The 14938-nt window shown below is 51.7% G+C and overlaps 1 protein-coding gene across 1 annotated transcript in view; it reads right to left on the bottom strand.

Moving 5' to 3' along the window:
• SIDT1 (SID1 transmembrane family member 1) overlaps nt 1-14938 on the bottom strand; it is a 78945-nt gene that overhangs the window by 21921 nt on the left and 42086 nt on the right. Inside the window, exons 3-8 of the mRNA XM_044284149.1 lie at nt 7303-7424; nt 5945-6115; nt 3243-3288; nt 2961-3062; nt 769-852; nt 174-267 (exon numbers count right to left, since the gene is read on the bottom strand). Coding sequence (XP_044140084.1) covers nt 174-267; nt 769-852; nt 2961-3062; nt 3243-3288; nt 5945-6115; nt 7303-7424 — 619 coding nt within the window. The remainder of the gene's footprint in view (nt 1-173; nt 268-768; nt 853-2960; nt 3063-3242; nt 3289-5944; nt 6116-7302; nt 7425-14938) is intronic.

Raw genomic sequence — 14938 nt, 5'->3', positions numbered from 1 at the left:
GTTTTAAGCCTCAAAATGTCCATGAGAATGTTTCTAATCACTGACAGCAAGCAGAGATCTTGAAAATGGAAAGAAACATATGCACAATGTCTACTAAACTCAAATGTGTAATCAAAAGTGGAGCAATGAGCAGGTGCAGCTCCCCTCTGTGGCCAGCAGGCGGCGCCTCTTACCTATAGTGGACATTGGGACGGAGCCGCCACACGTATAGTCTTCAGGCTTGATGACGAATACAGTGTAAAACTGACCAGTGGGGAAATCCTTCCTCTGTATGGGGGGAAAGCACAAGTTACACCGGAGAACGGGCGGCCGGACCTCCCCCCAGATACAGAACACAGCAGCCGCCTTAAAGGGGTGGTCCAACGTCACTTATCGCCTAGCCACAGGAAAGGACGGATTAGGGAATGTCTGATTGGCGGGGGTCCGACTGCTAGTGCCCCTCGACGATCACGAGAACGGAGCCCCCTTGGTTCTCTGTTTGAGTCGAGTGGCGGTCATGCATGTCCTCTGCTACTCTATGGGCCGGGGTCAGACACAACACGGTTATTTCATTTCCAATTAATACCGCCATACACTGCTTAATAATACTGGGTGCTTTTAGGTGGCTCCTGGGGTTTCCTTCCTCAGAGGGCCCCCTAGGAATTGAAGCGGTGGAGGGGGTCCAAGGCATTTTGCGAACTAGATGGCAGAGGACAATGGTGGAGAAGGGTAAGGGGTCCAATGCCCTGCCCGGCCCGGTATTAACCCCATGTGCACTGCGGAACCCACCTGTATGGTGATGGCGGCTTTCTTGGTCATGGACTGGTAAATGCCATTGAATTCCACATTGTGATCCAGATCGTAGACCGGACACTGGAGGAGAGAGGAGACGAGGCTGAATGAGAGCAGGATACATGCTGGGACTTGTAGTTCTATCAATGCTACTGATGCAAGTGGCAAAAGCAAATCACTTTCATACATTTCTTCCCATAATGCCTTGATATTTCTGGGTGACCCCTGGCAGTGCCCGCTGATTATGGGGGTCCTCACCCTGTATAGCTGCATATCGATACAATGAGATCAGTGATCGGACACATTGTATTTCCAGATGATAAGTATCAGTGATCGGATACATTGTATTTCCGGGTGATAAGTATCAGTGATTGGATACATTGTATTTCCGGATGATAAGTATCAGTGATCGGATACATTGTATTTCCGGATGATAAGTATCAGTGATCGGATACATTGTATTTCCGGATGATAAGTATCAGTGATTGGATACATTGTATTTCCGGATGATAAGTATCAGTGATCGGATACATTGTATTTCCGGGTGATAAGTATCAGTGATTGGATACATTGTATTTCCGGATGATAAGTATCAGTGATCGGATACATTGTATTTCCGGGTGATAAGTATCAGTGATTGGATACATTGTATTTCCGGATGATAAGTATCAGTGATCGGATACATTGTATTTCCGGGTGATAAGTATCAGTGATCGGATACATTGTATTTCCAGATGATAAGTATCAGTGATTGGATACATTGTATTTCCGGATGATAAGTATCAGTGATCGGATACATTGTATTTCCGGGTGATAAGTATCAGTGATCGGATACATTGTATTTCCAGGTGATAAGTATCAGTGATTGGATACATTGTATTTCCGGGTGATAAGTATCAGTGATTGGATACATTGTATTTCCGGATGATAAGTATCAGTGATCGGATACATTGTATTTCCGGATGATACGTATCAGTGATCGGATACATTGTATTTCCAGATGATAAGTATCAGTGATTGGATACATTGTATTTCCGGATGATACGTATCAGTGATCGGATACATTGTATTTCCAGATGATAAGTATCAGTGATTGGATACATTGTATTTCCGGATGATAAGTATCAGTGATTGGATACAGTGTATTTACGGATGATAAGTATCAGTGATCGGATACATTGTATTTCCGGATGATAAGTATCAGTGATCGGATACATTGTATTTCCGGATGATAAGTATCAGTGATTGGATACATTGTATTTCCGGATGATAAGTATCAGTGATTGGATACATTGTATTTCCGGATGATACGTATCAGTGATCGGATACATTGTATTTCCGGATGATAAGTATCAGTGATCGGATACATTGTATTTCAGGATAAGTATCAGTGATCGGATACATTGTATTTCTGGATAAGTATCAGTGATCGGATACATTGTATTTCCGGATGATACGTATCAGTGATCGGATACATTGTATTTCCGGATGATACGTATCAGTGATCGGATACAGTGTATTTACGGGTGATACGTATCAGTGATCGGATACATTGTATTTACGGATGATACGTATCAGTGATCGGATACATTGTATTTCCGGGTGATAAGTATCAGTGATTGGATACATTGTATTTCCGGATGATAAGTATCAGTGATCGGATACATTGTATTTCCGGATGATAAGTATCAGTGATTGGATACAGTGTATTTCCGGATGATAAGTATCAGTGATCGGATACATTGTATTTACGGGTGATAAGTATCAGTGATCGGATACATTGTATTTCCGGATGATACGTATCAGTGATCGGATACATTGTATTTCCGGATGACGGGAGTCACATTCGTCTAGTGGGTGCCGTGCCAGCGCTGGTTGACACATTGTGCCAAACGATGAGAGGAATGTACACACGGGCTTATAGGTGAAGATGGTGCATACTGCGTCAAATTCTCATGTCAACCAGATTTAAAGGGGACCTCTTGATTGGAGTAATGAAGGTGACAGGTCATAGGGCACATGATGCTCTAACTCTGCCTTCATAATGCTGATTTGGGGGATTTTATTACTGTATTTTATTACTTTGGGGGACTGCTCTTTAAGCGACTGTATTTTATTACTACAGGGGGAGTGCACTTTAAGCGATTGTCTGTATTTTCTCCAGAGGTGTGGGCTGGGTGACTACTCACTTTAATATCCTGGACGGAGACCACGGTGCAGGGGTACGTCTCGGCGGACTTGACCTTGATGATGACGGAGTCCACGCCCTCTGGGAATGAGTACAGGAAATACTGCATGGGAGAGAAGGGGTTAAAGGCTACTGCCTATTTGCTGTGAACACTGCATTTCGATGTGTTACTATTTGTCTACAACATGTCGCCCGCCCGTCACCCTCAGTGGACACGTCACCCGGCTTTCACCCGCCCAGAAGGCAAACACGACAGTCCGATAGCGCAGGGCAGAGGCCTTACCTGGGGCTGCGAGGGCGAGGCGCTGAAATTCTGGGGAACATCCGTCCTGCAATAAAGGAGACGGACAAACATCACGGCACAAGCAGAACTGATGTCAGACACCTCCCACTGCAGGGGCACCCAGCTTTCCCAGAACCCCGGGAGCAAATCTGCTTAGCTATGCAGTTATACAGCCCTTGCATCGGTGCCATCAGGAGCCTGGGAAAGCTGGGTGACAATCACAGAACGTTATAACAAAAAGATAAGACGCTGCCACCGGAGCTGTCACCCAGCTTTAAGGCTCCATTCACACGTCCGCAACGTGTTTTGCGGATCCACAGAGCCGCGGATCCGCAAAACATGGAAAGCGGCAATGTGCGTTCCACATTTTGCGGACCGCACATTGCCAGCACTAAAAGAATATGCCTGTTCTTGTCTGCAATTGCGGACAAGAATAGGACATGTTCTATTTTTTTGCGGAACGGAAGTGCGGACCCGGAAGTGCGGATCCGCAATTCAGTGTCTGGGCAGCACATAGGAATGAATGGGTCCGCAATTCCGTTCCGCAAAATGCGGAACTAAATTGCGGACGTGTGAATGGAGCCTTAGTGACCATGTATCCCGAAGGAGGTGCTATTCAGGAGCCTGGGAAAGCTGGGTGAAGTATTGATAGAACATCAGAGCGCCGGAGCCGTCACCCAACTTTCAAGGAGCTTGCAAAGACAAGTGAGATTAGTGACCATGTATCCCGAAGGAGGTGCTAATCAGGAGCCTGGGAAAGCTGGGTGGCTGTCACATCAGGAATAGGAATACAACATGTTCAAAGCAGGAAAATCTCACAATATAAATGGACAAATCGGACAATCCCTTCCAATACAGCTGAGCGCAGCTTCTGCAAGAGTTGACACCCAGCTTTTCCAGGGCTCTGAACGCCAAATCTGCATAGGAAGAAGCATGGGAAAGCTGGGTGACAATGATATTAGGAAAAAGAGTTGCAAAATGTTCACCCAGCTTTCCCGGGGCTCTGGACAACAAGTCTGCCTCACTATGCAGTTTTAATTCTCCTGTGTAGGCAGATTTGTTGTTCAGGAGCCTGGGAAAGCTGGGTAACAATGATATTGATAGAGCATCGGAATTCTGCCCAGCTTTCCCAGGGCTCTGAAAAACAGATCTGCTTACTCACGCAGTTCTCTATTGCAGGACTGGGTGCAGATGCCACTCAGCTAACATTCAACAGCTTGGGAAAGCTGGGTGACAACTGAATTCATCGAGCTGGGTAGCGGTGCCATTCAGGAACCTGGGAAAGCTGGGTGACAACTAAATTCATCGAGCTGGGTAGCGGTGCCATTCAGGAACCTGGGGAAGCTGGGTGACAACTAAATTCATCGAGCTGGGTAGCGGTGCCATTCAGGAACCTGGGAAAGCTGGGTGACAACTAAATTCATCGAGCTGGGTAGCGGTGCCATTCAGGAACCTGGGGAAGCTGGGTGACAACTGAATTCATCGAGCTGGGTAGCGGTGCAATTCAGGAACCTGGGAAAGCTGGGTGACAACTGAATTCATCAAGCTGGGTAGCGGTGCCATTCAGGAACCTGGGAAAGCTGGGTGACAACTGAATTCATCGAGCTGGGTAGCGGTGCCATTCAGGAACCTGGGAAAGCTGGGTGACAACTGAATTCATCGAGCTGGGTAGCGGTGCCATTCAGGAACCTGGGAAAGCTGGGTGACAACTGAATTAATCGAGCTGGGTAGCGGTGCCATTCAGGAACCTGGGGAAGCTGGGTGACTGAATTCACCGAGCTGGGTAGCGGTGCCATTCAGGAACCTGGGAAAGCTGGGTGACAACTGAATTCATCGAGCTGGGTAGCGGTGCCATTCAGGAACCTGGGAAAGCTGGGTGACAACTAAATTCATCGAGCTGGGTAGCGGTGCCATTCAGGAACCTGGGGAAGCTGGGTGACAACTGAATTCATCGAGCTGGGTAGCGGTGCAATTCAGGAACCTGGGAAAGCTGGGTGACAACTGAATTCATCAAGCTGGGTAGCGGTGCCATTCAGGAACCTGGGAAAGCTGGGTGACAACTGAATTCATCGAGCTGGGTAGCGGTGCCATTCAGGAACCTGGGAAAGCTGGGTGACAACTGAATTCATCGAGCTGGGTAGCGGTGCCATTCAGGAACCTGGGAAAGCTGGGTGACAACTGAATTAATCGAGCTGGGTAGCGGTGCCATTCAGGAACCTGGGGAAGCTGGGTGACTGAATTCACCGAGCTGGGTAGCGGTGCCATTCAGGAACCTGGGAAAGCTGGGTGACAACTGAATTCATCGAGCTGGGTAGCGGTGCCATTCAGGAACCTGGGAAAGCTGGGTGATAATCATATAAAGAGATCAGAATCCTGTATAAACGCAAAATGCTCAGGGCAGGAGATGAATGGGCAAAGATTTCTAACCTCATTCATTACAGCCCCTCACCCAGCTTTCCCAGGACCCTGATACACAGATCTTCTTAGCTAAGCCATTTTGCATCTCCTCTTCCCTATATCCCTGCATTACAAGCAGATTTACCATTCAGGAATGTGGGAAAGCTGGGTGACGATCACATTCATAAAAATCGGGGCAAATATGGGAAAAATCAGCATCGATGCAACTTGTTCGCCCTGTGGGGTAAATTTTGGATGTATTTTGCCCCTTCACCCCATACAAAGAAAAGGAGAAAAACACTTACTGGAGTTCAAAGTGGGCCAGTCGTCTGATTATGAGCTCGTACTGGACACTAGTGGGCGCCATGGAGGCTATGTCTATGTACAACAACTGCTGTGAGGTCGGGGTCTGGCTCTCAGGGTCGATGGGGCACAGGGTGCGGCCCACGTCCTGGTAGGTGTATGTCCTCTGGTAGCTGCGGAGGAGAAGGTTACTGGTGAGATATACAGATACTAAAGGGTTAAATCAGGCTGCTCTACGGGCATCACACTACATCCTCCGCGGTGCTGCAGAGCCCGTCGTGTTCTGCCCACACACTAAAGCAGCAGAGACATTTGAAACCAGACTCCTTTATGCAGCTCTGGATGTGAGTAGTGTATTAGAATAGATTTACACTGTAAGCACTGCATAAAAGGATGCTACCTCCAGACACTGAACCGGCAGATAGAGGTCAGAGAGCAGATGAACTCTGCATGCAGCTCCGGAGCCTGAAACTAACACAATGTTACAAATACTGCATCCCACACGATCTGCCATAATGCGCCATATTAGAGGATGTTCCCTGCAGACACTGAACCAGCAGGAGAGCTTGAACTCTGCATGCAGCTCTGCATGTGACTAAAGCAAAATGTTCAAAAAGACACTGTGTCCCATGACGCCCCACTGGAGAGAGAGGATGCTCCCCGCAGACACTGAACCAGCAAGGAGTATAAGATCCCTCGGCCTAGCAGCTCTCAGGACAACAGAAGAACTCTGCATGCAGCTCTGCGTGTGACTGGAGCGTGAGATTAACAAAATGTTCAAAAAGACTGCTTCCCACACTGTGTCCCATGATGCACCACTGGAGGGGGGGCTCCCCGCAGACACTGAACCAGCAGGTGGTGTCAGATCCTTCAGCCCATGGCTGCCTGCACACAGGGGAGCAACGTCTTGCAGAAATTCTGCACAAATGTCCGTGCAGATTTCTCTGGGTTTCCGCACCAAAATCTGCATATGTTACTTGATATGATTTTGTCGCAGACCCTTCCGGCAAAATCTGCACCAAAAATCGCACAAACAATTGACGCTGCAGATTCCAGAATCCACACGTCAGGTGAGTTTCCGCACAGAAGAAAAAAAGCAAAGTGTACATGAGGTGTGTCCAATCGCATACACGTTGCTGGTACCGTATTACGCTGCGTTTTTTTCCCGTACGAGAATCCGCAATGTGTGGCGCTCAAGCAACCAGCAGAACTCTGAGTGCAGCTCTGCATGTGACCGGAGCACATGTCTCTCTGACGATGCACCATGGCAGAGGACGCTTTCACCTCACAGGGAAATGGGGCTGAAATGAGAAGAATTCAGCATGCAGCTCCGGAGGTGAATAGAGAGGATGATACTTACTAGCCCCTGAAGACGAGGGGGACCTGCCATGACAGCACTCCTTTCTGCTGACGCACCACAAACAGGACGGGGAACTCCAGGTCATCTGAATTGGAGCGAACGGAAACGCGCAAAGCGTCCACCTGCGAGAGGACGAGAGTGGTTAGACAAAGTTGGGGTCACATTCATCAAAATGACAGTTACCTGCGCTGATACACTGTAACAAACCATCTACAGGAGAGAGATGTGTGCTGCCGATGGGGAGTATTAGGGAGGCATGGGTTTCCAACCTTTTAGAATATAATCAATGGTTCTGTTCACTGCCAGCAAGCAGAGAGCTAGAAAATGGGGGAATAACTGAAACACAAATTCTATTGGAAACTCAAGTCATATTCAAAGGTACATGATACATGTCGCCTGCGCTGGTACATTGTAACAAACCATCTACAGGAGAGAGATGTGCGCTGCTGATGTGTTCACCTTACAGAGGACAGGATAACACTGTAACAAACCCTCAGCTGTGGGGAGTACTAGGGGAGGATGGGATTTCCAACCTTAGAATACGTCAACAATGGTTCATTCACTGCCAGCAAGCAGAGATCTAGAAAATGTTGGAGAATTGAAATACAAATGCTGTTGGAAAGCTTTATTTGTATTTAAAGTCTCAGTTCATGCGTCCTTCTGCGTCCGATTCCGGGAAAGCTGGGTGATCCCAGACGCCTCTGCGTTCAGTTGTGAGGATCGGGAGCCTGGGAAAGCTGGGTGACCATACCATCTGATCAGGACGAGGTTTGGAGCCGGCACCGCGGATAAACATCAATAAGCGGCCAAGTGGTTGCCATGGTAACACTGGGGGGTGCTGGGATGTTACTGGAGATTAACCACGTGCGACTGGTTGCCAGGCTGCCGGGTGTAGAGCAGGATGTCGGCAGCGGGCGGCCTGGCGTCTGTTAACCCTGCGTTATCTGTGAGATCCTGATATTTCTCCGCGGCGTCCACGTCAGTCCTCTGAATTATTTAGACAGCGGGAATCACTGCGACCCATTTACTCGTCCGATGCCCGGCGCCGCTGCTCAATATCAGGAGGAGAAATCTACACCAGCGCGACTAACAAGACCAAAATCTGATCATGGAGGTTCTTATCAAAAGCATCTCCACCCTCTGGCAACTTATACAGAAAGCAGTGGCCTAATACTATTAGTTATGGGCCTGTATGGGGTCGATGGATGGAGTCATCGGGCTGTAATCACATGGAGGGCCTCAGGCCGAAATACTAATCCCAAACCATGGGACAAAGCCCAGCCCCAAGTGAAGTGTAAACCAGTTCATCTCCACCCTCTGGCAACTTATACAGAAAGCATTGACCTAGTACTATTAGTTATGGGCCTGTATGGGGTCGATGCATGGAATCGCCGGGCTGTAATAACATACAGGGTCTCAGGCCGGCATACTAATCCCGAATAATAGGACAAAGCCCAGCCCCCAGTGAAGTGTAAACCAGTTCACCTCCACCCTCTGGCAACTTATACAGAAAGCAGTGGCCTAGTACTATTGGTTATGGGCCTGTATGGGGTCGATGGATGGAGTCCTCAGGCTGTAATCACATCCAGGGCCTCAGGCCGGCATACTAATCCCGAATAATAGGACTAAGCCCAGCCCCAAGTGAAGTGTAAACCAGTTCATCTCCACCCTCTGGCAACTTATACAGAAAGCAGTGGCCTAGTACTATTGGTTATGGGCCTGTATTGGGTCGATGCATGGAATCGCCGGGCTGTAATCACATGGAGGGCCTCAGGTCGGCATACTAATCCCAAATAATAGGACAAAGCACAGCCCCCAGTGAAGTGTAAACCAGTTCATCTCCACCCTCTGGCAACTTATACAGAAAGCAGTGGCCTAATACTATTAGTTATGGGCCTGTATCGGGTCAATGCATGGAATCGCCGGGCTGTAATCACATTCAGGGTCTCAGGCCGGAATACTAATCCTGAATAATAGGACTAAACCCAGCCCCCAGTGAAGTGTAAACCAGTTCATCTCCACCCTCTGGCAACTTATACAGAAAGCAGTGGCCTAGTACTATTGGTTATGGGCCTGTATTGGGTCGATGCATGGAATCGCCGGGCTGTAATCACATTCAGGGCCTCAGGTCGGCATACTAATCCCAAACCATGGGACTAAGCCCAGCCCCCAGTGAAGTGTAAACTAAAGCCAGACCGCCCCCCCACGCTTCTGGTTATGGTCCTGGATTAGGTCGCTGGACGCTGCGCCTACAGATCAGTATTTGAATTCCAAATCCTGGGACATTTGGTTGCTATGGGCAACAAGGACACTATATAGACCACAAAAGGGTGGGGCTTCTGCTGATGTGCTCCACGGTGGGCGTCCCGTGAACAGGGAATTCAAATGGTGGGAGGTGCAGGTTGCCATTGGCAACAAGGACACATTGTCCACCTCATTGGCTAGAAGAAAAAATTTGATTAATTTTGGCGCCCCCCCCCCTCCGGAGGCGGCCATTGTTACACACCCTGCCTTCAGCAGCCCCTTCTGACCACCCAAGTCTTTTGGTGCAGTTCATGTGTGGTCGGGAGCATGGCCTATATACAAATGGGCGGGGCATATGTCTGAACATTCTGTGCGCTGCACACAATCTCTTCCCCGGGTCACTTCTCAGAAGTATAAGAAAAATCTACAGCAAATAAAGTGGAAAAAACAAATACACCTTAATGTGTTCAAGGGAATCGACCGCAACTTCTAACATTTAACCATTTACTGAACCAAAAGCGTGACTGGGTTCTCCCCCAACGGAAGGCATCTGAATCCCCAAATAAATACAGACCCCAGACCAGTCCCCCTAAATACAGACACCAGACCAGACCCTCTAAATACAGACCCCCAGACCAGACCCTCTAAATTAATACAGACCCCAGACCAGTCCCCCTAAACTACTACTGACCACAGATCTGACCTTCTAAATACAGACCCCAAACCAGACCCTCTAAAGAAATACAGACCCCAAACCAGACCCTCTAAATAAATAGACCCCAGACCAGACCCCCTAAACTAATACAGAACCTAGACCAGAACCTCTAAATACAGACCCCAGACCAGTCCCCCTAAACTAATACAGACACCAGACCAGACCCCCTAAACTGATACAGACCCCTGACCAGACCCTCTAAAGAAATACAGACCCCAAACCAGACCCTCTAAACCAGGGATGCTCAGCCTGCAGCCCTCTAGCTGTTGCAAAACAACAGCTTCCAGCATGCCCTAATAGCTGTAGGCAGTCCAGGCATACTGGGAGTTGTAGTTTTGCAACAGCTGGAGGGCCGCAGGCTGAGCATCCTTGCTCTAAACTAATACCCCAGACCAGACGACTAAATATACAAGCTCACTCTTCTTCTCGTTCCTGCAGTCTCGCCCCGCCCGGGCACCAGAGCTGGCATCAGGGCATTGTCAGCACTCCCTGGAGGAATGGGCAGAGGTGAGATTGTGAAGAACAGCTAAAAAATGTCTCGCCATCATCTGCCCCAATATCTGTGCCGAGCCCCCCGTCGTATCACTGCCATCTTCTTATGAGTCTGAGGGGTCTTCGGGCTCAGGGGTAACTCCGACCTCTGCACAACCACCCAAAGAGAGGCATTTTTGTGTGAAGAACATTTATTTAAAGGGACAGTAAAACAATACCATTTCCTCAAGGGCATCCAGGCCTTAAAGTTAGTTTCCTCTTTAAGTGAAGTAACAAAACGGAGGCCCCTGAGTGGCAGGAATTTCCTCGTCACTCATTGATCGTCTTATCTGCGGCGGAGGAGTTCCCTTTAATTGCTCCATAATTAGTAAAGTGCCCTGAGACCAGAGACTTCCTGAAGTGATGCGCTGGTATTGATCGCCCATATCTCGGCGCCAGCTGCACAGAGGGCATTAAGCCATCGCCCTCAGAGCCAGAGAACAGGGGGAAGCTGTCAGATGTGTGAATGGGACTCAATCACAACCCTGCGCACAAGAGCTTACACTCCACTGAGGTCACAGTCTGCTACTTGGGGTGAGGGCCCCTGTGAGGCACTGAAACAGCAGGGGGCAGCAGAGAGGAGGGAGGTTTTGCACAATCTGACAAAAAGGGAGGAGTTGCCCTTTAATCCTTACACCAAGATTAGCACTTGTTTCTCTCGGGTATCTGAGCCCCCCACACTACAGCTGGGTGCAGGGCACAGGTGAGTGGACAGTGCCATGGCCAGCCCGGTCAATATCCAGTGCGCAGGGTGTGAACTCTCACCCACAGACCCCAGCATGTACTGAGAACGGATCAATCATTAACCCAAACCCTGGAGGACACCCAAGTCTGACCAACCAGACACACAGACGTCTGTGCCACATCACCCAGTGGGCACAAAGGGGAATGCTGGGAAGAGAGATCAGTAAACCAACAAGGAAACATCCCGAAAACCACAGGGATCTAATCCTGCTTACACAGCTGAGGGTCTGCTACAATTGTATCCAGTCTGTGAGCAGCACAAATCTCTCTCCTGTCCTGATAGTTTGTTACAATGTACCAGTGCAGGTAAAATGCATCAGTGGACTGCAGCCCAGACTGGATACACGGTATACAATAGCTGCATGGACTGCGGCGGGCACAGGACTCCTCTGCTGCACAGTGGACTGCGGCGGGCACAGGACTCCTCTGCTGCACAGTGGACTGCGGCGGGCACAGGACTCCTCTGCTGCACAGTGGACTGCGGCGGGCACAGGACTCCTCTGCTGCACAGTGGACTGCGGCGGGCACAGGGCTCCTCTGCTGCACAGTGGACTGCAGCAGGCACGGGACTCCTCTGCTGCACTGTGGACTGTGGCGGGCACGGGACTCCTCTGCTGCACAGTGAACTGCGGCGGGTACGGGACTCCTCTGCTGCACAGTGGACTGCGGAGGGCACAAGACTCCTCTGCTGCACAGTGGACGGCGGTGGGCACAGGACTCCTCTGCTGCACAGTGGACTGCGGCGGGCACAGGACTCCTCTGCTGCACAGTGGACTGCGGCGGGCACAGGACTCCTCTGCTGCACAGTGGACTGCTGCAGGCACAGGACTCCTCTGCTGCACAGTGGACTGCGGCGGGCACAGGACTCCTCTGCTGCACAGTGGACTGCGGCGGGCACAGGCCTCCTCTGCTGCACAGTGGACTGCGGCGGGCACAGGACTCCTCTGCTGCACAGTGGACTGCGGCGGGCACAGGACTCCTCTGCTGCACAGTGGACTGCGGCGGGCACAGGACTCCTCTGCTGCACAGTGGACTGCAGCGGGCACAGAACTCCTCTGCTGCACAGTGGACTGCGGCGGGCACAGGCCTCCTCTGCTGCACAGTGGACTGCGGCGGGCACAGGACTCCTCTGTTGCACAGTGGACTGCGGCGGGCACAGGACTCCTCTGCTGCACAGTGGACTGCGGCGGGCACAGGACTCCTCTGCTGCACAGTGGACTGCAGCGGGCACAGAACTCCTCTGCTGCACAGTGGACTGCGGAGGGCACAGGACTCCTCTGCTGCACAGTGGACTGCGGCGGGCACAGGACTCCTCTGCTGCACAGTGGACTGCGGCGGGCACAGAACTCCTCTGCTGCACAGTGGACTGCGGCGGGCACAGGACTCCTCTGCTGCACAGTGGACTGTGGCGGGCACAGGACTCCTCTGCTGCACAGTGGACTGCGGAGGGCACAGGACTCCTCTGCTGCACAGTGGACTGCGGCGGGCACAGAACTCCTCTGCTGCACAGTGGACTGCGGAGGGCACAGGACTCCTCTGCTGCACAGTGGACTGCAGCGGGCACAGAACTCCTCTGCTGCACAGTGGACTGTGGCGGGCACAGGACTCCTCTGCTGCACAGTGGACTGAGGCGGGCACAGGACTCCTCTGCTGCACAGTGGACTGCGGAGGGCACAGGACTCCTCTGCTGCACAGTGGACTGTGGCGGGCACAGGACTCCTCTGCTGCACAGTGGACTGAGGCGGGCACAGGACTCCTCTGCTGCACAGTGGACTGCGGAGGGCACAGGACTCCTCTGCTGCACAGTGGACTGTGGCGGGCACAGGACTCCTCTGCTGCACAGTGGACTGTGGCGGGCACAGGACTCCTCTGCTGCACAGTGGACTGTGGCGGGCACAGGACTCCTCTGCTGCACAGTGGACTGTGGCGGGCACAGGACTCCTCTGCTGCACAGTGGACTGCGGAGGGCACAGGACTCCTCTGCTGCACAGTGGACTGCAGCGGGCACAGAACTCCTCTGCTGCACAGTGGACTGTGGCGGGCACTGCCCGTACAGTGGACTGCCTCTCCATGCTGCACAGAATTGTTTCAGGTCTCTCTCATCAAAGGAGTAAAAGATGGCAACTTACTTGTTCTCTATATAGTGAGAGGGAGGTTTCTGCAATCTATGGGGAAGTGAAGGTGACCGTACACATTGGATGAATGGCGGACTGCCAATGGTAGATGTTGGTGAAAAAAGGGAAGGGGCATGCTGGGTTTTCTCACAGATAAGCTATCAGCAGAGTCTGGAGGAGACAGAGGTGCCTGGAGGGGATGGAGGAGTCTGGAGGAGGACAGAGGTGTCTGGAGGAGGACATAGGTGTCTGGAGGGGACAGAGGTGCCTGAAGGGGACAGAGGTGCCTGAAGGGGACAGAGGAGTCTGGAGAAGATGGAGGAGTCTGGAGGAGGACAGAGGTGTCTGGAGGGGACAGAGGAGGACAGAGGTGCCTGGAGGGGACAGAGGAGGACAGAGGTGCCTGGAGGGGATGGAGGAGTCTGGAGGAGGACAGAGGTGCCTGGAGGGGACAGAGGTGCCTGGAGGGGACAGAGGAGTCTAGAGGAGGACAGAGGAGTCTGGAGGGGACAGAGGAGTCTGGAGGAGACAGGTGCCTGAAGGGGACAGAGGTGCCTGGAGGAGTCTGGAGGAGACAGAGGTGCCTGGAGGGGATGGAGGAGTCTGGAGGAGGACAGAGGTGTCTGGAGGAGGACATAGGTGTCTGGAGGGGACAGAGGAGGACAGAGGTGCCTGGAGGGGACAGAGGAGGACAGAGGTGCCTGGAGGGGATGGAGGAGTCTGGAGGAGGACAGAGGTGCCTGGAGGGGACAGAGGTGCCTGGAGGGGACAGAGGAGTCTAGAGGAGGACAGAGGAGTCTGGAGGGGACAGAGGAGTCTGGAGGAGACAGAGGTGCCTGAAGGGGACAGAGGTGCCTGGAGGAGGACAGAGGTGCCTGGAGGGGATGGAGGAGTCTGGAGGAGGACAGAGGTGCCTGGAGGGGACGGAGGTGCCTGGAGGGGACAGAGGAGTCTGGAGGAGACAGAGGTGTCTGGAGGGGATGGAGGAGTCTGGAGGAGGACAGAGGTGCCTGAAGGGGATTGAGGAGGACAGAGGTGCCTGGAGGGGACAGAGGTGCCTGGAGGGGACAGAGGTGCCTGGAGGGGACAGAGGAGTCTGGAGGGGATGGAGGAGTCTGGAGGAGGACAGAGGTGTCTGGAGGAGGACAGAGGTGTCTGGAGGAGGACAGAGGTGTCTGGAGGAGGACAGAGGTGTCTGGAGGAGGACATACAGTAGGTGTCTGGAGGGGACAGAGGAGGACAGAGGTGTCTGGAGGAGGACAGAGGAGAAAAGGAGTCTAGGGGGGAC

This window comes from Bufo gargarizans, chromosome 3, assembly GCF_014858855.1.
Source record: "Bufo gargarizans isolate SCDJY-AF-19 chromosome 3, ASM1485885v1, whole genome shotgun sequence".
In the NCBI taxonomy this organism is placed as follows: Eukaryota; Metazoa; Chordata; class Amphibia; order Anura; family Bufonidae; genus Bufo; species Bufo gargarizans.
This window is presented reverse-complemented; position numbering and strand designations above follow the sequence as displayed.